The following is a 23,555-nucleotide window of genomic DNA, read 5'->3' as shown; positions in this document are numbered from 1 at the left end:
ATATAAAATAAAATAGTATTTTGTATCATAGCTGAGACAGAACAGTTTCATTCTGGTTCACAGTAACCCATTTTTTATTTATGTTGCATGCATAACAAAACAAACAAACAAACCAATAATTAGTAAACATTACATATTTTATTGGTTGTTAACAGTATCTAATCGAATAATAATAGCATTGTCGTTAATCATTTAATTTCTAAAATGTCAAAAACTTAATTAATTGAATTAATTAATGACTTGATTAATTACAATTTAATAATTGATTAATTAAACTTCATTAAATGTTTAATTAACTATTAATTTACTGTTTATTATGACATTATTATGAAGTGTTACCTTCAAAGATGCCTTATTTACTATTATAAATGACAAAAAAGGCAGCACACATTTGAGAAGCTGGAAACAGGAAATGTTTGAAGTTTTCGCTTGAAGAATTGCTGATCAAAATATTTGGCAACTAATTTTTCTTTAAATCGATTAATCAGCTAATCGTTACGGCAATCGTGGGCAACCTCCGGGCTGTTACAGAAAGTTAATAAAACACGTTCTTCAAGTTTTTTTTTTTTTTTTTTATTACTGACATACTAAAAGCATATTTAACAAATTAGTTGTGTTTTATTGCCTAAAGAAGAAGCATAACACTCTTTACTTAGTGCCATCTGTCAGTGTGCTCTTGAGCCGGGCACTTAAATCCTGAACGCCTGCTCAGAGGCCACCAGGGGAAGGCAGTGGGTAGACAGTTTCTTGGACGGTGCTAGAAAGAAGAGGGGGTCTTTCATAATTTATAACCACATTTAACAAATCTGAGTCATCCTAATACTGAGCTTCAGCCCCGTGAGGGAGTTTGGAGTTTGGCTGGGCAATAAATCAATTTAATATTGATGTCATGTTATGAGACTAAATAGATTTAGCTAGATTGTTGTACCATGACATTAAATAAATGTTGTCTTTCCCAGATTTTAAAGGATGAATTACAGTAAAGTGGCATTCTGGTATGAACTTTCCAGACTGTCCTCCCTGTTCTATTATTTACCTTTACCCACTTAGTCAATACATTCACCTTACTGTTGATTATTCATAAAAAATCTTAACTTCTGTCTTCTAACAGACGAGTCCCTGCATTTAAACACAGCAGTTTAAGGGAAATATCTTTTACACGTCAGTCTGTCCTGTTGCTGAACCAAAATCAGTGTGCTGGTAAATGAGATCTAAATCCTCAGGATGAAATGTGATATGCACTGGATATTACTCATACCTGTTTGTTGAGTTCTGTACTGTTGTGCAAAGTGTCATATACGTACTGTCTCTTTAATCTGCGTGAAATCTTTTGAACTCTAATTGCAACGTCGGCATCCAGGGATTTGGTAAAAATTGTCATAATTGATTTTGGCTGTAAGATCATTAAATGTTTGCACAATTTTACTTCATGGTATGTTATGTTAGAGGAAATGTGTATATTGAGTATTTGTCTCCTAGATGTGTACCATATTGTATTGTTCACAATAAAATGTTTTAATGTTTTTTCATGATAGAAAAAAAAAAATCATATTGTGATAATGGTAATATTCCAGTATTTCATTATGAATTAATATATCCGGTGAGTATAAAGACAGCTCAACAGCTATTGAGAGTTCAAACCAAAAATATTTTTGTGTATTTTGTCATATCATTAAGAATATCTGACTAGATATTATCTTTGATTTTGGAAATAGTTATATCATGATGTAGCATAAGTATCTTAGCTTAGTATCGTATCATATTGAATCATATTGTATGGCATGGCATTGTATCATATCATATCTTTTTGAATCATATCGTATCATATCTTATTGTATTGTCCATATCGCATATCATATCGTGTTGTATCTTATCGTATCATATATTGTATCATATTTTGTATCATATTTCGTATCATATACGTATCATTTGGCATGCCATTATATCGTATCTTACCGCATGGCATATCGAATCATATCTTTTCATATCATATCGTATTGTATTGTACCATATAGCATGGCATATTATATCATATCATATCTTATCTTATTGTATCGTGTCATATTGCATGACTTCTTATCTTATCTCATCGTATCGTATCATATGGCATAACACTGTATTGTATCTTATTGAATCCTATCATATCACGTCATCTTATCATCTTATTCTTTTGTATCATATAATATCTTTATCTCATCTTATTGTATCAGTTATATCAGTTATATCATGATGTGGCAAGTACTGTATCTTATCTTAGTATTGTAATGTATTACATCATATTGTATAGCATGGGATTGTACTGTGGAATTGGCATTGTATTATCATAGTGTGTTAATATTTTGTGAAAGCACCAATAGTCATCCTTACAATATTCCATTGTATATCAAGATATATATCAAATATCGTCAGAATCGCCTAAAAATATCCAGATATTATTGATAAACCATATCGTCCAGCTGTAGTTTGGAGCCCCTTTCATTATGTTCATTCATTGTTGTGTAAGATTTTGCAGCGTGTGAAGCTGAAGTGCTGGACAGCAACCAGCTGCTCTCTCTCTGTCTCTGTGTGCAGCAGGAGCGCACAGTGTCCAGAGCAAAGCAGCGCAGCGCGTCCAGCGTCTCACACCGGTGAAGAGCATCCTCTGACCCGCACGGTCCAAACCTCTGCATCCTTACTGGGCACGATGTGTCCACACACCTGCATGGATTTCATTGAAGCGATTTGTTCCTTTTACGCGCCGTCTTAGCGCGTCTTGTGGTGGGAACGCGATGTCCTGGATGTATTTTCTCCTGAGATTGTAAAGTGGAGGGGAGCAGAAACCATGTGGACAGCGGCCACGTCCCTCAGTGGGAGCGCAGGAGGCAGGAATTTGCGACACTAGTGGGAAAAGGATTATTTGCGCTTTCTTGGAGAAAAAGATCCGTCGATGAGGAAACAAAGAGAGACGAGATGGTAGAGAAGTAAGTGCTTTAACAACTACTGTAGTTGGCACTTCAGTGATGAAAATAATACAAATATTGCGCATGACTTATATTAACTGTGCACCTTCAGAGAATGATGAGGAAAAATTACCAGATGTAGATACTGGTGATTCTGTTTCTGAGTTTCTGCCGAAACATGGCATCATTTTCTGCCTGTTGGCATCACAGTGATATTCATATTTGAACTTAGCTTTAACTACAAATGACATTCATTGTTTTGTATGTGGGGTTTGATTTTCTCTGAGAAACCACATTAAACCCGACAACAAATTACGTAAATGTTGATTTTCTCTACTGTAAAAAAATATTAATGGGTTTATTTCCCTTGGTTTCCTCAACCATAAGTTGTTTACTGTAAAATACTGGACCTCATGGGGTCATTATGTAATTGCATCTGCTGTATCAAGCAGTTTGGGAAACAGGATTGTGACAAAGAGTGTTTAATTTTTAATGAGCTTCCATTCAGTGGTTGTTTTTATTTGTATTGTGGGAACTAAAAGCAACGAAAAACCAGCAGAGTATTTTTTATTATGACTCCTGTTAGGCGGATACAAGCCTGCTCCACTGCTACAAAATTATATTAAAATATTTTTTATTACTCTGAATGTAAGAAGTTAACATTTGAATTGTCTATTCTGAAGAAGTTTAAATGAGTTGTATCTGGGTGGAAATCATGAGTCTCCTTATTAGATCCATCAGAAGAGGAAGCTAAGATAAACACATGTTTAAATCATGATATAAGCGTAAGTGTTAAGGGATGGCAGGTGTTTGGAGGTGTGTTGCACTGAATGAAAAGTGCTCTACCTGCTGCAGATCATTATGTGGAGTGGCGCTGTTCTACTGGTTTCTACCTGGAAGAAATGAAAGAATTAGAGGACCACAAGAGAAACTCGCCTCACAATGAAGAGACAGAATATCTGACACATTAAGTTCAAGATGCATTTATGGTAAAACAGTTCCATTCCCTAGTTCAGATGAAAACTATTTTATTTTATTCTATTTTATTTCATTGACTACACCTCTGATGAAACCACACGGAGAGCTATTCACTGTTTAACTATTTACAAGCACATATATGCCAACTTATTTTCTAACGTGTAGGACATCCAATATAGCGCTGCATTGGATTTTATACACTGGAAATGCATAGTAGGCAAGGCATTTTACCACATTTTGTCCACTGGAAGGGCACTCTAGAGGGCACTTTATCATGTTTTATCCACTGCAAGGGGCACTTTATCTCTGGAAGGGCTACTTTAAGGCTCATTTATGCTTCCTTAATGTACAAAAATAGATAAGTTTTAAGCGATATAACCATCACTGTCCACATACTTCCAATGCCGCCTTTATGTTGGTGTGAATGTTAAGAAATACATAAACTAGAGGGCGCCACTCAGAGTTAACCCCCGAAGAAGAAGAAAATTTCTGACAATAACAAACATGGCAATGGAGGAGGAGGTTGTAATGATGTACTGCTTAAAAGAGGCAAAAGCGGAGGCAGTGTTATTGACGGTGGTTTTCTGTGTGGGCATTAATCTTACAAAGCTCTTTGTCATGTTCTGTGGTCGTGTCTCATTTGAACTATTGGCTACACTGCTACGATGCCCCCTCGACTACCCAAGGTCCTGCTCCGTTTTGTCAGTTTCTGTAAGCTTTCAGAAAACATGCAGAGGTACAGACAAAATGATATCAACTGTTTGATGATCCACAATGGTAAGTGTCTGTCTGAGTCGTAAGAAATCATTTGTAATATTTTAGAAGGAATAGATGTTTAAAACGATTAAATTGATCAATATGTTAATGGAATCTGGCAGGCAGTCAAACTCCAGAGTGTGTGTTTTTGTTTTCACGTTAACAGGCCGAACTTTATATTGACAGACAACTGACAGTTAAAAACAGCTGATGAACTTACAGTGCAGGACTCTTCGTTGCTTGTAATTGTCAGTTAGTCTTGTCTTGCGCTCCTGCAGTGTTCCTGCAGCCTGCCTGACCTTCCTTGAGTCTGGGGAGGAGGATGCAGGGGGAACTGACTCGCTTCAACCACAAGCTGTATATTAAGTAGGATTTCAACCTATTTAATATATATTCTGTGGCAACAACTCACTATTTGGACTGCTGTACTCATTTTCGGACACGCGGTTATGACATATTACAGCTTTAGTATTTTCCATTTCCTCCCCCAGCCAACTTTGGACTGTTGGTTGAGCAAAATGAAACATTTTAATACTTAATTTTCACTGTTTTGTAACATTTAATGACTAAATAATCAAATAGTTAAAATAATTATAAAAGAAACAAATCATTTGTTGCAGCCAGATAGATAGATAGATTAGACTAACATGAGGATGCCCAGGGGACGTCTCTTGTAATGGAAAGAAATTGATCCACATCATTCACTTCCGTCCTCGCAGTGGCCGCACCTGACCTTCTTGACCCGAAGTCTGCCGCCCACAACTCCAAACCTCGCCTGTCGTTCTCGGCCAAACCAGTGGTGCTGAACACCCCGGAGGACGATGATGAGTGCGACACACGGACCACTGTCATGAGGTGGAAAACCGTGTCCGCCATCTTCTTCTTGGTGGTGCTTTACCTCATCATTGGGGCGACGGTGTTCAGGGCGCTGGAGCAGCCTCATGAGAGTTCCCAAAAGCTGGCCATTCTCGCCGAGAAACTGGACTTCTTGGCCATGCACGCCTGCGTCAACTCTTCTGAGCTGGAGGACTTGGTCAAGGTAGGTGGAGGCATCATAGTCATGTCAATAATTTAAATCTTTTCTCTTCTGCAGGATCTGGTGATGACTGACAAAATATTGCTGTACAGATATTCTATTAATACTGTGATCTAAGCACGGCTGTTCTGCAGCTTTACTTTGTTTAACATTGTGTCTAGAGGATTGTGGCTACTTGTGGACACAGTGTCTGTGAGTACTCACAGAGCTTTAACCTGAGGATATTTTTCAGACTATTGAGCCACTGAAGAACTAGTTTGTTTGTGCACATTTATTCTGTGGCCCTTGGAGGCTGTGTTATACCTCCATCTTTCAATATGAGAGACCACTGTTAGTTTTCCTGTTTCCAAAAGACAGTCCTTCTGATTTTTGTAAGCATGCCTGCAATCTAGGGCTTTAATCAACCGAAGAAAGTCTTGGTTACCTGAAATTCTACCAACACTTCAACCAACTGATTGATTGAGGAGGAAAAATGCACATTGTGTCTAGATTACCTAAATCAAAGTTACAGAGCGTCACATGCACATCAGTTCCTATCGTTCGGCCATTTCTCTTTCACGTGTACCTACATTGTTACCTTCGAGGCATGTCTACCAATTCAATTAGTGTGACAGACAGCAGCAACAAAAACACACACAGTGGCAACAAGGATCAGACTACAAGTATCTGGCTATTGTTATTTAGTTGGCTTCAAATCAGGCTTAACATTCACATGGTTTCTCTTAAATGTCCCTCAATATTACAACATTGTTACATGAGTGTCAAAGTAAACAAGATAGAGGACCCATAATGCAGACCACTAGGGAGAACCACTTCAAAAGTATTTAATAAAGTGAACTAAGGAACAAAGGCTTACGCTTAAGAGGGCAAAACACAAAAACAGTCCAGGAAAAATGATACAAGGTCCAAACACAGGAGGACAAAACAGGAGACAGCAAGAGACTAAAGACATCACCTTGTACTCTTAAAAAATGAATTTTGGCCATTTTTACCGATTATAAACCAAGTTGTTCTCGTTGCTAAATCTAACCAACCTGACCACATCTTATCCACAGTGATGCCACAGCATAAAACCAGTGTTTTTTGCAAAGCTTCCTGACACAGCAGAGCTATACTTATATATTTTTTTTATATGAAATACTTTAGGAAACCATCAAAGGAAAATAGAAGAAGAAACATATTTAAATTGCTTTACTTTTACTGTAGGTTTCTTTTACTTTTACTGTAAGTGTGAACTGTACAGTTGTGTTAAAGAAAAATGCGTAAATAATGAGCCATAGAACAGAACTGGACTGCAGAAAAATAATTAATAACAGTCACTTCATGCAAAAGCTCTGATTTATGGTCCCTGTGCCTGTGCATTGGTAATCCCTGGGAGAGAAATTCATATCTCAAACTGTATTTAAGTAAAAAAAAATAAAGCAGACTAAATGAAATGAGTCATTCATAAACTTTGAATTATAAATACGTCATATATACACACTACAAATATCAGCACTGAGCGAGGACTCTTCTAATAAAGGCCATCCTCTGACTTCATGACTCTTCCTTCATGGATTACCGCATCTGACCATCAGAGTGAGGGGTTGATGAAAAGCATTTCCTCTCGGGGGATCTAGCTGGCATATTGGACTTGTGGATGATGATTACTTCTCTAATGTGTGAGGACTGAAAGGTCTTCACATCCCGGGGGACACTGGTTTACGTACCGCTTCTAATTCTGGCCCCCGTGCTGAACGTTTTTCCTGAATCTGTTACAGCGCCGCAAATTCCTCCTCATGCCAAAACCTCCTCCTCCAAGCTCACTAATTTATACTGAACCAACAAAGCACCAATAGTTGTGTTAAAGCTTGTTTGCAACTTTGCATGTAGTTTTTCCTCTGCTTCCACATTAATTCACCTTCATTGTAAGCTGTAGCTGTAAATTTTAAGCTTTGATAAACCAGGATTTTCCCTGTAAACAGAGCAAAACGACAACAGCATCTCAGATAACGAGAGCCGCATCTCGTTATCACGACTGTCTCATTAAAATGGAAAGTCTCCTTATTGTCATAACAAGGCGAGAAAAATCTCACCATAACAAACGAGAAAACCTCAAGTTTAAGACTTCATTTACGTCTTATCAAAGTCTGAGTGTGAACATTTTGAATAAACACAGGAAATGAACAGAGAGATGGCGTCTGTTAAACACTTCCTGTAGGATTAAAAACACACAAAAAAGCAGGTTTTCATTAGTAACTGCATGATTGTCTTCTCTCTCCAATCCACTTTAATCAATTCAATCAAACCTAATTTATATAGCAGCTTTCAGACAAATCAGATCCAATTAAAAGGGCTTTACAAGCGATTGATAAAAGTTAGTGTTGAAAATGATTTAGACGAGGGCGGTAGATCGGTCACTGGTGATATTACCAATTGATTAATTGGTTGATTATTATTAATAATCGTTATTGTTGCCTCAAGGAAAGCTTTATTTAAAGGACTGTATATTAAACACATATAGTCGAATATCAGAAAACATGTGGAGCAAAATAATCAATAAAAATAATTTATTTTATATTTCAGATCTTTATTTCATAATAGATCAAATCAGTTTTACTTGATCAACCAAACTGATGATGATAATGATCATCCCAACCCTAACCGGATGGTTCCACCAAGCACGGCACGTCTGCATCACGGTTCTGATCCGTCTTCCACACAGCTGCGAGCCCCACCTGTGGCGTTTCAGAGGCATTAGAGCGTTTTGGCCACCTGATTATGTTTCCTTGCTCAGATTTTGTTGATCAGAGCCTCTTTCCTTGCTCTTTGTGCTTCTATCAAGGATGAGCCAGCTGCGTGGTTCAGTAGTTTCTGTTCTGTCTGTCTTTATGATCATGAGTCTGCACTAGATCTTTTATTTTGAAAGTTTTCTTGTGGAAAATTTTCTGTGTCTGACTTCCTGCCCATTCGATCGCCACGCCTGGTGGAAACTGCAGGCAATGCAGCACAAAACAGAGCAAAAACAAGTAATAAAGATTAACAGTAAACTGAAAATAGAATAAAATAGTGATCATAATAATTAAAACAAAATTAGTATAACTATAACCAACAAAACTAACCAGATTCACATGGAATATGTTGCATTATTCCTTATGGCAGAGCAGCAGCCTCCAGTTTGGTCCTCATGATTAAAAAAAGACCTAAGCGTTCCTGTTTCAAATACACGCTCTGGTAATTATGATAAAACTCTGCAGGTATAATAACATACTGTGTGAATGACTTTCTCACTTGTTGCGTTTCTGGGCTGCAGTGTGAATGACATACTTGAGAGCAGTTTAAGTGTCGTTCGTGCACCATATTCACCATCATCCAGAATAAAATGTGAATACTGTAGCTTAACTGGATATTCCCTGAGGGTTGGAATAAGTGTCATGAATTATTTTGAAATCAACTTTCCCATCTTCTGAACTTGAGCTAGCGACTATAAAACAGCAATATTTAGTTTGCCAGTCAGGCTGTCGATTAAATATTAATGAATTAAATCTGAAGTCATATTTTTTCCCTAGGCGATGTAGAATTGACAACTTTTTACCTTGTTACTGCAGGGATAGTTTGCAGTCCTCTGCGTTGGCATTCAGTGCTCTCTAGACTCTCCATATTAAATACTGACCGAAGTTGATATGGATTTATTATTGAATAATGTTCAGTGTCCATTTGCTGTATGTAAACGAGACTGTTTTCCATTAGGACAGGCTGGTAACAGATGGCAGTTATTTTGCTTTGACATGCTGAGTGAACGCTCAAAGCTGGTGGTGATGCTGTCTGTCATTAAATCATTATTTACCACACTGACTGCAAGATACTGATCTCTTGTCAGGAGTCCACTTAATGAATGTGGAGCCTGCGAACAAGGAGGGAATGATCCAAACCACCCCCTCTTATTTATGTTACCATTAACACACAGCATGTACACTGACAACAACAAAGCTGTCGTCTTGTAAAGAAAGACTCATACTTGTGAGCAAATGATGCTCCGAGTATGTTGTGACATTTATCTTGCATTAATAATGCTCATTATTCTCCACATTGTCGATGTTATCATCATTTTTCTTTACCCTTTGCAGCCCATTGGTTGGCGCAACGCAGTCGCCATAGTTACTGTTGCTTTTGCCAGCGATGAGAACATTTGACTTAGTGGAGGTAATTTAGGTTGGAGGCAATTAATAAAGAAGTGCTTTTTGTTTACAGCGACACGTTTTTTTTTCCTCTCTAGCAGAGTAATGGATTTTTGCCATGAAATTTTATACATTTTTTTCCTACATCTTATTAGGGCTGAGATGATACACAGATCTCCTGATTCAATACTATCACAATATTTGTTTATTTATTTAAATATTTAAATTCATCCACTCTGCAGAAAATGTATTTAATTAATGGTTCAATATATATAAGGTTTGAAGCGTTAGACTGTACTTGTAGGCATATGTAGGTGCATACAGTATATGTACATGTGTAAATATGAACATGAGATAAGACAGAAGTAAATGTGTATAAATACATATATAAAAGTATATAGTATAAGTATGTACTTCTTCTTCTTTTCGAGCATGTAAACTGTTGTTTTGTTTTTATTGTGCACTTTTTTACATGTTCGAAATAAAAAAAAAAAAATATTTATTTATTTATTTATTCATCCATTCATCCATCGTCCATGACCGCATATCCTTGATGGGCTGTGGAGGCGCTGGAGCCTCTCAGCTGGCATTGGGTGAGAGGCGGGACGCGCCCTGGACAAGTCACCAGTTCGTCTCAGGACTGACTCATACAGACAAACACTCACGTTCACATTCACACCTATGGGCAATTTAGAGTTATCAATTAACTTATTATGCTGCATGTCTTTGGACTGTGGGAGGAGGCCGGAGTACCTGGAGAGAACCGGGCGCTCTGGCCACTAAGAGATCATGCAAACTTTGCACAGAAAGATCCTGCCCCAGCTGCAAACTCCCCCAGCTGGCTGGAGGATTCAAACTCAGAAGGTGACAGTGCTAAAGTTGTATCATACACTTCTAGACACTGTTCATCGTGACTGATATTTCCAAAAACAATGCAAATCACTCGTCAGTCCGACCTTCTGAGTTTTGGATCAGCCTCATTTCTATACTTCATATATAGTTAAAAGAAAAAAACTTTTTGGAGTAAACTCTGTTCCTGCTAATCACTCTAGTACCATAAGAAAATAATAAATCAAATAAAATATTTGGCACAGCAGAAAATGCCTTTAAATTCTGAATTTTGAGTTTGAGTTCTGACCCTCTGAAGTTGCTGTAGTTGCAGCTGTAGAGGAGTTTTGAAGCCAGAATAATGTTTCATGTTTTGAAGTTTTGAAGCGTCAGCTTCAATGTACGTCACTGGAAAAAAAAATTACATATACACTCAGAGATAAATTGAAGTTGTACAAAAGGTTTTGGGCACCTTTCATAAATTTTGTGGGACACGGCGGCTCGGGGTGTGTGCTGATGCAGGAAGTTCCTCAAAAGTTTTACAGCATGTACCGCCTCATAAAATATTGAGCTCTCCAAGCACCACCTTACTGTTTTGTTCCATTTGGTGCGAGCCGGCACTGTGGAAACTTCACCAGCACTTTTTAAGTCGGCACTAGCACTTGTGCGTGTTTCACTGTGGTTCATTTAACCTCATATTTGAAATATTCTCTAACAAAGACAGAGGAAAGTCTCACCTTATTCAAGGAGTCTCATCTTTTATGCATTTTCATTTGAAATTTTATAGTATTCTGACAGTATTTTATGTCTCTAATTTAGTTCATTTAAATTTTTAAAAAGTATTTCTGATATTTCTTGGCGTACCATCAGTGGTACACGTACCACAGTGTGACAATCAAGGACTTAGATGATATATGACTCGTTAGCTTGTGAAATACCATTTTATTCATCGTAGGCACTTTTTTGGTTTGATTTTTTTCCCTTTTCATTGTAATATATTTTTTTTCCTTTGTTAAAGTATGCAGTGCAATGGTATTTATGACCACAGATACATGTATATGTTCTTCTTTTTGACAATGCATTTTTTTAACATGTAAGAGATCAGGTAGAGGCAGTTGAGACTGACTCTGTTGCTAGGTGGCTAACTTGATAGCATGGCCTTTTTAATGGCGGACTATCGCAGCATAGCATAGCATCTGCAAAGGAGCGTGTTATTTAGGAGACTGAAAATTGTTTTCTAACAGATTCAGGGACAAGCGTAATTTCAGACACTTGAATCTTCTTTTTTAAAGCTACTTTCAACAGTACAGCACGATATACAGAGCTATGTTGGTAGAAATAATAAAACTGCATCATCTATGCTACATGTGTGGTACTGAAACAGATAAATAAGAATGATAAAAAGAAATTCACAATGATTCATATAGATTATTACAGCTCTTATATCAAACACAAACATGTCACAAGGTGCTGCATTTTTGGTGAGTCTGACTAACTTCTGACTGAACTGAAGTCCCACCTCTAACAGTCACAGTTCACCGCTGCCTGTAACCACAGTATTTTGGTGAAGCAGAGCAAGTTTTGAGGTGATGAGCACCAGAAAACACACCGACGTACCATACTGTTGCTAGCTAGCAGTAATGAACTGACTTTGGTGCTCTGCACCGCTGAAAGCTGAAGATTAATTGAGAGGTGGATGTCATGATATGATTGGTTGAAATTGGTCGGTTCTAGCTTACATAAGCAATGGTCATATTTTGTTTTACAGGGAGAAAAAATGAACAGATTTTCTATTATTTTGATATAAAATTACAAAGCAATTGGTTTGCTGTATTTTATTTAGCATATATTGTTAAATAGGTGCACAATATGACTGGGGGTGTGATCTAAAAGGGTTAAAAAGGCATTTTCTTGCCAACTACAGGGACATCATATATCTGAACTACATAAATCACAACTCCTGAGATCCAGAAAGAGTGAGAGAGAAGCTGAAGCAAACAATTATTCTGCACTGTGTGTGTATATTATAGAGAGTCAACTATTTATTATCTAAAGCTATGCATATCTATTTATTTATGCAGAGCCTCTTATGAAACAATGTGTGTTTACAGGAATGTGAAGGTGTGTGTATTATATACAGAATAATCAACATCCTCACTGCTTCACTCCTGTGAGGTGGTTAGTTCAGGTACAGAGCTTGTGCTCGAGGGGCACTGTTTAAATGAATAGTCATCCTCAGCCAGCTTCCAGCCAGATCTAATATACAGCTGAACAGAGCTGAGAGCCTGCAGGGACACACGGTTCCACAGTTTGGTTTTCGCCAGACTGATTTAACTGAATAGCCTCTCTACTTCAACAATTGAGTGTGGGAGGGAGGGGCAGAGACAGTAGCCAACTCCTCAGATGGGTTTAAGCCAGCTGTATCCCTGTGCTTCTTAACCTTTTATTCGAAAATACCGTCGTTTTAGCCCTTTCTTACCACTTAAGCACGTGGATGATCCTGTTGGATGATTTTGTCGATGGAGAAAAGGCAGTATCCCAAAGGCTGGTCATTTTGGACATGTCTGCCAAGCTCTTGTTAGGGCTCACTGTCTCCCCTACATTAAAGGGAGACGTATGATTCAATGACTCCATCAGGGAGCAAAGGATATGTTGTAGCTTAGGATGTATCAAAGTATTACACAATAGTCAAGTCTCTTGCAACCAAAAGGGTAAATATTGAAGATGATTTGCTAGCTAGCTTCCACTGACTGTCAGTTTCTGCAGAGTGGATCATTTAATTCTTGGTTTCTTATGTTTCCAGTAGAATTTAGGTGTGATAGAGTCTATAGTGTTCAACCAGTATGATGTGGACTGGACTGGGGTCATGGAAAAATGATTTATTTTGGGTAGTATGGCCATCTTTATGCTGCTTACAGTTAGTGAGATGTGCAAGTTGTTCCAGTGAGCAAGGTGTTTTTTTTAATGCTCTTCTAATGGTGACAGCTTGGTGGAAACATTAATGCCAAGTTATTTAATGTTACCTGTTGTTAATCAGAGGGATTTTAAGATGCAGCATTCCTGTCTTCCTCACAGAGTGGAAAAATTATGGATCTTTCTTTGAGAATATGGATACAAGCCTGAAGACGTCTGGTATTAGAAGGATGTCATCTGCATATATACTAACTTTATGGGTGAAATGCTTTGTTCGTTTAACAGTAATACAGATGTTTTGTCAAATGGCAGCTGTCAGAGGTTCAGTGAAAGTGTCAAACAGTAGTGGAAACATTGTGCTGTGCTTCGGTGCCTGGTAAAGAGTCTTTCTATTAAACTGAGAGTCGTCAGATTGTGTCCTGTGAGGCAGAACTCACCGCTACCTGTAAAGAGTGACAAACACAGCAAATAATGACCAGATTTTTGAGGCCACCCTCCTCACTCAGAACTTTTTGTAACCCGTTTTACACCCCTGTCATTACAGACGTATTATCTGTGCCAGTGCCCAGGAGATTTTGATGTTTTAAGGGTACATTTCTCAAGCGAAGCCAAAACAGCTCTGGCTGCTGACTTGGCAACCCCATCCTGCAACTCAATCAGCCCTAAAAAATGTGCAGATACTCTCCTGCGCTCTTCTGATGTTGGTGGATTCTTCAAAGAACAGCCTGTATTTCTGGTTGCCAACACCATCCACTAATTCTTCGAGGAAATGTTCTGCCAGCATGCCATTCATAATTTCTGTACAGTTCTAGTGCGATGCATTTTGAAATGCTTGGCAGCGGCATAATCTGCAAAGGCAGCTTCGCCTGCTTAGCTGATGTGGATATATTCCAGGATTGAACAGTGCTCAGCAATAGACATGGTCATGATTGCCTCTGTCTGCTTGGAGGAATCAATTATTGTGTTCAAAAAGTTGGATTTTTTTTAGGAAATCAAAGCATTGTATTCTGTTTTCATTAAATTAATTTCTTCTATTTTTTAGATGGCATCCAAACCCTTTTGGAACTGGGGTTTGCATTTGAATAAATTTCTCACCTGTTCCTGGTGGTCTGTTGTTAAATTTGTAGCTCTTGTTTTTTTTGGGAATGAGTTTCTGAAAAGGCGCTGAATTTAGCGAGAAAACAGGCAAGTTGGCAGCTCTGATTCACACTCCCTCTCGGGCATCTGTCTCAGTAAAGCCAGAAGTTGGGGGCAAACGGTCCTCTGTCCTCAAAAATGTCTTTTCAGCACATTGAATGTTTGTTTGCAGGCAAGTGTGACTCCTTCTGTCACTGACCTTTCCTCTGAATCAGTCTGTGCTCAGAAAAAAAAACTCCCAAAATTCACAGTCTTGGATTTCAGAAACTAACTGCAAAATCGACTCTATTAATTATTGGCTCATAGATTTTAAGCTGGGGAAAAAACTGGGCAATTTGCCTGTAGGAGGCATCGCTTTAATGTTTTCCCGATGCTATGAGGCTAATTGAGCCAGTTTTCTTTGCAGCACACCTGCCAGAAACCCTCAAACATCTTTGTGCTTTAACAGCAGTCTGACCAAACAGCTCTGCCCCTCATCCATCACACTGCAGCCCCATTCATTCAGGCCCTTCAAGCAACCATTTCTCTTCTGATGATTTATTGATAGACAGCTTCCATACAGGTGTCACCCCCACTCACTTTCACTTAATTATGTACACACATACACAACACACACGTGTCTGCAGACTCCCACAGATCAAAGGCCAGTCAGCAGAGGGTTGAGGAGAGATGTGCTCTCAAAGGGAGTAATTAAAAAAGTGAGGGATGTCAAAAAGCTCAGACGAGTCGGTCTCTCCTGGCTCGGCTTGAAGGCTGCCACTGTGGGCTTCACGTGATCTCGCCCTATCATTTCCCGTGGCCGTGGTTAGTGTGTATACAACTGAGTGCCAAAACAGTGAATTAATACGACCGCTATGGCAGGGAAACAAAGAGAGTCTGAGCCAAGCCCGTCTGATTGTGTGAGCTGATAAATGGTGTTTTTAGAGGCAAAGTGAATGTAGGGATCCAGTGTTTCATCTGTCAACCCTGTCCTTTGTTGTGTTTGGAAATGATTAAGGATAAAATAGACAACTGAATTCTCAATGTGCTCACCTTTGTGCATGTTATGTTCATTGTGTTCGTGAATGCATTTGTGAGCTCTGCATGTGTGGAACCAAATCTGTCTTTCCTTTTGACTGTCTTGTTCTTTTTCACTCAAAACACAGGGAATACTCTGAAATTTTGGACGTCGGCTGTGGCAAGTCGTTTTTTCTTTTTTTTCCAAAGACATTTCTTTTTTATTTCAGTGACCTTCCACTGAAACGGCATCAACAAAAAATGATTAGTCGGTAAAACATTTTCCAAACTTAAGAGTTGAGTTGGGCTCAAAACGTAGAAATCTATTGAAGTGAGTTGCCTTGAAATTTTGTATTTTCTAAACTTTTTTGTCTGTATTGTGTATGTTTAAATATAAAGGTGAAGGTTAGTTGCAGGTATGCGCACACTACTATTTCCTGCAAAGGTGTGTAAATTTGGCGAAATAAGAGGCGCAAAATCATCCAGTATGAATGTAACTGGGGAGTTGAGAGAATTAAGCTGTTGTTTGTTGCCTTTGATGTGTTTGTCGGTTTGCGTGGATAAACAACACACAGTTCCTCATACAGCACCACCGTCGGACCCATCAAGTTAAATGGTGTGTTGTTTCATTAGTGCTCGGTTTCTAATCCATTATTCATCCAGCTCCGCTTTTACACACTTGATCTTTCCTGCCTTATCACACTTAACAGTCGTAGGTTAATGAAAGCTCTCAGTTTCATGAAGGATGATGAATCGCAGCAGACAAGACCCTGACATTGCACCAACCCAAACTGCGAGCGAGTGCGAGTGTGTGTGTGTGTGTGTGTGTGTGTGTGTGTGTGTGTGTGTGTGTGTGTGTGTGTGTGTGTGTTTGTGTGCAGACTCAGAAAAAGCTGACGGTGCCGTTTCATGAGGAGTATGAGCAGCGCCGTACATCATTATTGTACCATTACTGCGCTGTTCCCGAAGGTTTATTGAGCAGAAATCGTTAAAAAAAAAGAGCTACCTCACCACTAGTTCAAGTCTTACATTTATTAAGGTGCAGCACACAAGGATAAGATAAGAAATTTTATTGCTTTCAATTTGGAAAAATACACATATACATCTGGGAATAAAAGCTTTAGTCCAGTCCTCTGCTCTTCATCAACGTTGGCTCTGTGGCAGTGCCTGCTGTTCCCCCGAGGCCTCAAAGCTTTTCTCTTCCATTTGTCTCAGTAATGATTCTGTATCTTGAGAAGCCACTTGGTCCAAAAAAAAGAAAAAAAGTGAGTCTTAAAAGAACTGGTGAGATCAGATTAATCGAGCATTCAGAGAAATTGGCCATTTTCTAAGACTTGATAAGACAAAAGCAGTCGTGGTTTAAGGTTATTCCAATCAGTATGATAATGTTGGCTTAAAATCCACACCTTAATACTCCTACTGATATATGAAGTTGGCATTAGTAATGATATTAACAAGGTCTTTAAAAGTCTTAAATTTAACTTGGAGAACCCTAGAGGTACCGTGCTACCTTGCGGCCCTCAGAAGCTAACACTTTTTGGCACTTTTTACAAGCAGCAAAGCAACAGACACCGTAATTCTCACAGTCTCTGGTCATGAGAAATGACTGTTGCTTGTTTTTTTTTTCCTCACTTTCTTCTCCAGCAAGTGGTTTCAGCAGTCCGAGCAGGTGTGAACCCGTCAGGAAATATATCCAATCAGACGAGCCTTTGGGACATCAGTTCATCCTTTTTCTTTGCTGGGACCGTTATCACCACTATCGGTAAGTGGTTTCCTCATTCTTTTGTCCTTGTTGAGGCTTCTGACTGTACTGCACACTAGATGTATGAGATTCTTTTAAAAATGCATACAAAATGGAGAGAGGAGAGAGAAATATGCAGAAACATTTTTGGTTGAGTATTGAAAAGTGCTTTATTAGCACAGTCCATTTATTTCTCTTCATTTTTCACACAATGCAATGCAGTATTGATGAACATTTTGGCATGAAATTTCACTTGCATACAAAAATTATTCTTGCTGACCCAAAAAACCTCAAAGAAAAGAACTGGCATGCTCAACTCAATTGTCTTTACAGCATGACGGGTGCTGACCCAACTTGAAAATAAGTGTGTTGTTCTTTTTCCACCGCATCAGAAGGAAATAGATGTTTCAACCCTAAAAACCTGCATCAGCTCCTTTTACAGAATGAGCTCCACTGCAGTGAGACTGCACTTAGTTACCCACACTCACTTGTGCCCCAAGTTTGCACTTGCCTTTGCATGTGTTCCAAGTTACATAAAAACTGAATGTGTCTTGCAACAAAACGAGAAAAATGTTTTCTTCCTTTAATCCATGTAAACAAAGTAACCCAACCTGCAAGCATGTGTACCAGGATAGAAGTACCTGACGCAGCTCAAACCCAAAGGTGCATCTAGTCGGAAGCAGAAGGCCAAAAAAATTTCCCAGGTGGTTTCTTAATTGACCAGATAAGAGCTAAGCTAACTTGGCTAAGACCCGAGACAGTGAGCCAGAGAGATATGCATCATCATCGACCCACTTTGATTCTGCGTCAGCCCACATCCTCCTCCTCAAACCCCCACAGAACAATCGCAGACGCAGTGGGATCTAACAAGTTTGGCTGGAGGTAAAGTTACTGCAGCTAGTAAGCTCATGTTAGTTAGCCGGACATGCTAACGTTTGCAGCTTATGTTCAAGCAGGTGAAATTTAATCCATTCATCACACGTGGGCTCTATTTTTGAGAGACTACAGAAAAGATGTCACTATCCAGACTCATGAAATGCCAAGTATCACTCATTTCAGAGCCTCCTGCACACCGTGTCAAAATGTAGGGAAATGAAAAGTTTGCCAGTTCTAGTTACGGTTGCTAAGCTATGATTGGACAGTCGCTGTTGGAGGTGGGGCTCAGCAAAGGGTCAATTGTTGGTACCCAGCATGCATTTTACTGGCGTGACGGCAATGAGCAAGACCACCTTCACACATGTTAAAATGTATTGCTGCCCAATCAGACCAACGTATCGACTCTAGGTCTTCATCAGGGTGCACATGTCCTGGATTTTGTTCTTTTTTTTGGTATTTTCACCTGGCCCTCAAATGAGCACCTGTTAGATCAGCCATCAGAGCCGTGCAGAGCTTCCTCCTTCCACCGTAAACTCTAATACTAACAGCAACCTGCGAGAAAATTAATGAGTCTCCGTCTCCTTGACTTTCTGAGATGTCTGGGTACAAACTGCATATAGAATCAATGATACAGCCGCTCCCCCCCCCCCCCCCCATTTCAGAGATGTGGAACTGTAGCCTATAGAGCTTAAAGGGACGTGACTCTTCATTAAAAGAATATGATTTTTAAGGGCCCGCATTCATTTGCTCTCAGCCGCTGCGCTGTGTAATCAAGGAGCTGTCATCATGTAGCACTTTTATACAGCCTCAGACTGTAACACGCCTGCCTTTTCCATAATGTTTTTTACATCACCGAGCTCCCTCTGTCACCTCCAGCTGTAAGAGCTCACTAATCAAGAAAATGGAACAGCTCACACACACACACACACACACACACACACACACACACACACACACACACACACACACACACACACACACACACACACACACACACACACACGCAGTGCCGGTCTGACAGCTCATCTGGCTCCTCCAAGTGGACCTTGACAGATCGGTGCTTCTGCTCAGTGGGCTGTTGGGCTCCATTTCACATCTCTTGCATCCTGTCATAGTTCGTTCTCCAATGAGTAAATGTCGTGACTTCAGGTGAAATAAATACTCTTCTCTCCTTAGTTGGTAAAATAGTGAGGTTTTTTTCAGATTAATGGCCTTGGTTTTGATGAATATTTCAGCATTAAATTGCACCTTTTGCTAAACCAAACCTCGCTCCAGTCCCTGTTTTCCAGATTTTTGCTGCACTGCACCAGGCATCAAAACTGCAAAAAGAAATTCAGCCACAGCAACTAACTAACACACACACACACACACACACACACACACACACACACACACACACACACACACGGGTAGTCCTATCTGGCTTGGCCAACCAGACCTTAACATATCAGCTTGTCTGCTTGGTGGGCTGTTGAGCTGCACTTTTCCTCTCCAGAATCCCATCAAAGCTCGTTCCTAAGTCAGCGTTGCAATAACTTAATTTTGCCTTCTAGTTAGAAAATGTGTGTTTCTGATGTGTTTCAGATCAAAAGCCTCTGGAAATGGCCTAAAATAGTAAAGAAAAAAAAAGCATATTTGATATGAAAGTTGAGTGTCTCATCAGGCATCCACAAAAATCTTAATGTTTATAATTAATAGAAAACCTTTTGCTTTTGGCAAAACAGCAGTTTGCTGTTTAGAGACCATTTCTCACGACTGTGTAGGCAGATCACATTTAAGATCCAGCCAATAAAGCCTTATTATGAAAAACTTCTTGTTGTTGAATTCTTGTTGGGATTTTTCCTCTTTATTTGGTGGGGCGTTTTTAATTTGGGTATGCAAGCATTTCCAAGTTGATTTAATTTTGGTTTGAATAACTAAACACGGATCTACTAACCTGTGATTGGCTTTTCATTGTGTAATTTTAAATCTGGATTTACGCATTTTAAACCTTATTTTGCAAAACTCTGTTTAGGGCAACCTTAGATTAAATTAATCTTTGGTGCAACCCAGTCGATATTTTGAGTTTGGATTAAAACATATTTCTAAGTCTTTTTTTTTTTATGCTATTCTGTACACAAGCCCCTGAATTAGATTGTTAGAAGGCTGTTGTAGGTTTTTGGGCTCCCAGTGGCTAACAGGCAGAGAGAAAAAGCTGCATTGTGGATTTTCCCCTCAGCTCACCTCAGATTAAGTATGTTGACTTTCTGTTTTTCGCTCAGTGATTTACTGAAATCACGCTCGCTCTTGACAAAAGGCAGACTTACTGATGTTTGACTTTTCTCATGAAAAGAGACAAAGGGGAGCTCTGCGGCTTTAATTTTGTTTTGAGTACATAGATTTGTTTTGTTTGCTTCTTTTTATGAAAACTCAAACACCTACAAAAGGGTGCAAAAGAAATGAAAAGAAAATCTATTTTTGTGCATACAGTTTTCACACGGCTTTGACTTTGCTGCAGAAACCTGAATCCCAGGTGGTGTTCTGTGTGAATTACCTGTGATTCTTGTTAAATGGCTCATAATTGCTGTGCTCTCTGCTGACAATCATCATAATTTTGTCTGATTGGGACAAAATGTTCTGTGGCCATTGCTGCTATGCAAATAAATTCTGTTTCAGAAAAACTATTTTCTGCAGACTTTGTGTAAATTCTTCGTCAGATGCAATAAAGTCCAGAGAGGAAAACATTTCAGCAGGCGTCGCAGGCATTACGCTCCGTACGCTTTCTTATATCCTCCTGGCTTTACATGATTTAGCTCGAGGTGGTTGAGGAGGAATTCATATCCACAGATTGATTTGTTGATGCAGGGATCTTTAATTGGATGTGCAGTATTGAGGCACAGCATCTCTACCTCCCACTTGCTTTTCATTTATACATTTACACAGGAAATGAAGTGAAATAAGTCTTATATCTGTTGCCTCATTTCTCGCCTCTCCTGGGAGTGAAAAAGGTGCTCTAACTTTTGATCTCAGTATTTCATCCCAGTGGGATTCCTCATCTTTGTCTCTGTGACTGTTTTACTCTTGCTGAAATTCTTGTTTCCCGCAGTGTATAATGAGTGTATAGATCAAAACAGATCTCATACATAAAAGAAAGAGTCATCATTATTCTTTTTAACCCCCTTGGACTCAGCTGTAAAGCTTTTTACAGGAGAGCACAGGTGTCCTGCATCCAAAAACACACCCCTGTCTTTTATTTTATTTTAACATTTCATTTGAGGTACAGTCCTGTGAAGACTCTGCAGTGTGTCAAACTGTGTTGAAAAGCCTCCCTGTTCTGCTGAAAGAGGTTTTGGAGCAACACATGCTGCAATCCAGATGACATCTTTTTCAGAGACGTCCCCGCTTATTTCAGCAAGACGATGTCAAGGCGCATTCTGCACGAGCTCCAGCAGCGTGGCTTCATAGTAAAAGAGTTCAGGTTCTGGACTGACCTGCCTGCGGTCCAGAACCTGTCTCACAAAATATGACAACAGAGGCCACAGACTGTTGAGCTCCCAGAGTCATATATTTAACAAGGATGGGAAAGAATTTCACCTCAGTTCCCAAACACTCACTGAGTGTTGTTATAAGAAAAAGCAATGTATCACAGTGGCAAACATGCTCCTGTCCCAAATTTTGATCCAGCAGCAGAGTTTGTACCAGAGCTGAATCGATGTCTGTGGAAAACCCAGGTTGTCAAATCCCAACACCCCTCGGCTTCTCATACCGATGCACAAGGTGTTGCAATCAACAAGCTGGACCCAAATGCTGAACACAGACTCAGGATTAGGGTGTTTCGTTGCAAGGATAATTAAAGTGGCTGTAAGGGAAAGTCTAGGGGATGGAGGCTGAGGGGAGTGAGCTGATGGCAGGGAGGCAAAGCAAGGTTGGAGGGGTTTGGCTGGCTGGGAGCATTGCAGGGGGACAAACAGGGGGGCAGTGATCCACAAAGGTTGACCCAGCAATCTGGCAAGAGAGAGAGTCGCTGTTTTATACTGCAGGGTTGATTACTGGACGGTTCTCAGGTGAGCAGCAGGGAGCAGGTGAGTTGAATGAATGTAATCAGGAACCCAGGAGAGTGATGGAGTGGCCACGCCCACAACAAAGACACGCAGAGAGACAGATGGGGGGAGGGGAGGACAGGGAGAAACACAGGCTACCTTTTAGCATCTGTATGAGACGCTGCCAGAAAGTCTTTCTAACACCTGGTTAAAGTTGTGAAACAGTTACCTGGTTCGGAACCTGAAAAGTGGGCGTGTCATAACTTCTACAGGTTGCTGTGTATTCTGCCTCTGTTGATGACGTCCTCGAGAACCAGAACTTATTTGGCATAGAGACGCTCAGAGACGCTGTGCGGCGTGACAAACAACAAAACCAACACTCTGCGTCTTTGCAGAAGTCAATAAAATGACTCAGTTATAAATGTGGTGATGCCATTTTCTCTCCCAGCAGCAATTATTGAGTTTAGAAGGAAGTCATTAAGCTTTTATTGTCCAAGAGATGCTGCAGATTGTGACCCATTACTTCGTGCGATCATTCCATAATCTTGTCAACAAGTTATTTTGGCCTCTTCTAATAAATGGGTTTGTCAATTTTGAAGCTCTTGCTCATTAAAAAGTGGAAACTAAATGTATCATCTATGCAGACAGTGTTGTGGTAAAGTATGAAACTAATCAGTCTCTTTCATCAGATATATGTCATATAAATGTGGAAGTTAATTTTCAATGCGAATTAGATATAAATCCACATTCTTCTCAATTTCTAACATTTTAATTTTAAAGTGTTTAAACTGTGTTTAAAGATGGGTCTCACATTATTTAACGGTCCACTGATAAGACTTTACTTTGTATTAAATTAGACAAAAACTGAAAATAATATGCTGATTATGATTCCGAAACAACGGAAGTTAACAAGCTGCCGTCGCTGCGGTGGCGTCTCCCTGCAGTATGAGCGAGAATGGATGCAAGCCGTCATAAGAAGTTTAAAATTTTAGACTTTTAAACTTACTTTTTATGTAACGTTACTTTTGATAACAATGTCTAGGAAGACCAGAGGACCACGACGTGTCATCAAAAATATTATCAGAAAAGAAATTTGTTCCTGAAAATCTTGAATACCTGATGAAGAATGTGGATCCATATATAATTTTTAATATACATTACACAGTACTCCATCACTTA

At 39.3% G+C, this 23,555-nt stretch overlaps 1 protein-coding gene across 1 annotated transcript in view; it reads left to right on the top strand.

The window, feature by feature from the left end:
• The first annotated feature begins 2,615 nt into the window (after nucleotides 1-2,615).
• LOC146314619 (potassium channel subfamily K member 2-like) overlaps nucleotides 2,616-23,555 on the top strand; it is a 42,464-nt gene continuing 21,524 nt past the window's right edge. The window contains exons 1-3 of the mRNA XM_084737277.1: nucleotides 2,616-2,960; nucleotides 5,393-5,712; nucleotides 17,385-17,502. Coding sequence (XP_084593403.1) covers nucleotide 2,960; nucleotides 5,393-5,712; nucleotides 17,385-17,502 — 439 coding nt within the window. The 5' untranslated portion in view covers nucleotides 2,616-2,959. The remainder of the gene's footprint in view (nucleotides 2,961-5,392; nucleotides 5,713-17,384; nucleotides 17,503-23,555) is intronic.

The sequence above is a fragment of the Lutjanus erythropterus genome, chromosome 15 (genome assembly GCF_056507025.1).
Source record: "Lutjanus erythropterus isolate fLutEry1 chromosome 15, fLutEry1.hap2, whole genome shotgun sequence".
In the NCBI taxonomy this organism is placed as follows: Eukaryota; Metazoa; Chordata; class Actinopteri; order Lutjaniformes; family Lutjanidae; genus Lutjanus; species Lutjanus erythropterus.
This window is presented reverse-complemented; position numbering and strand designations above follow the sequence as displayed.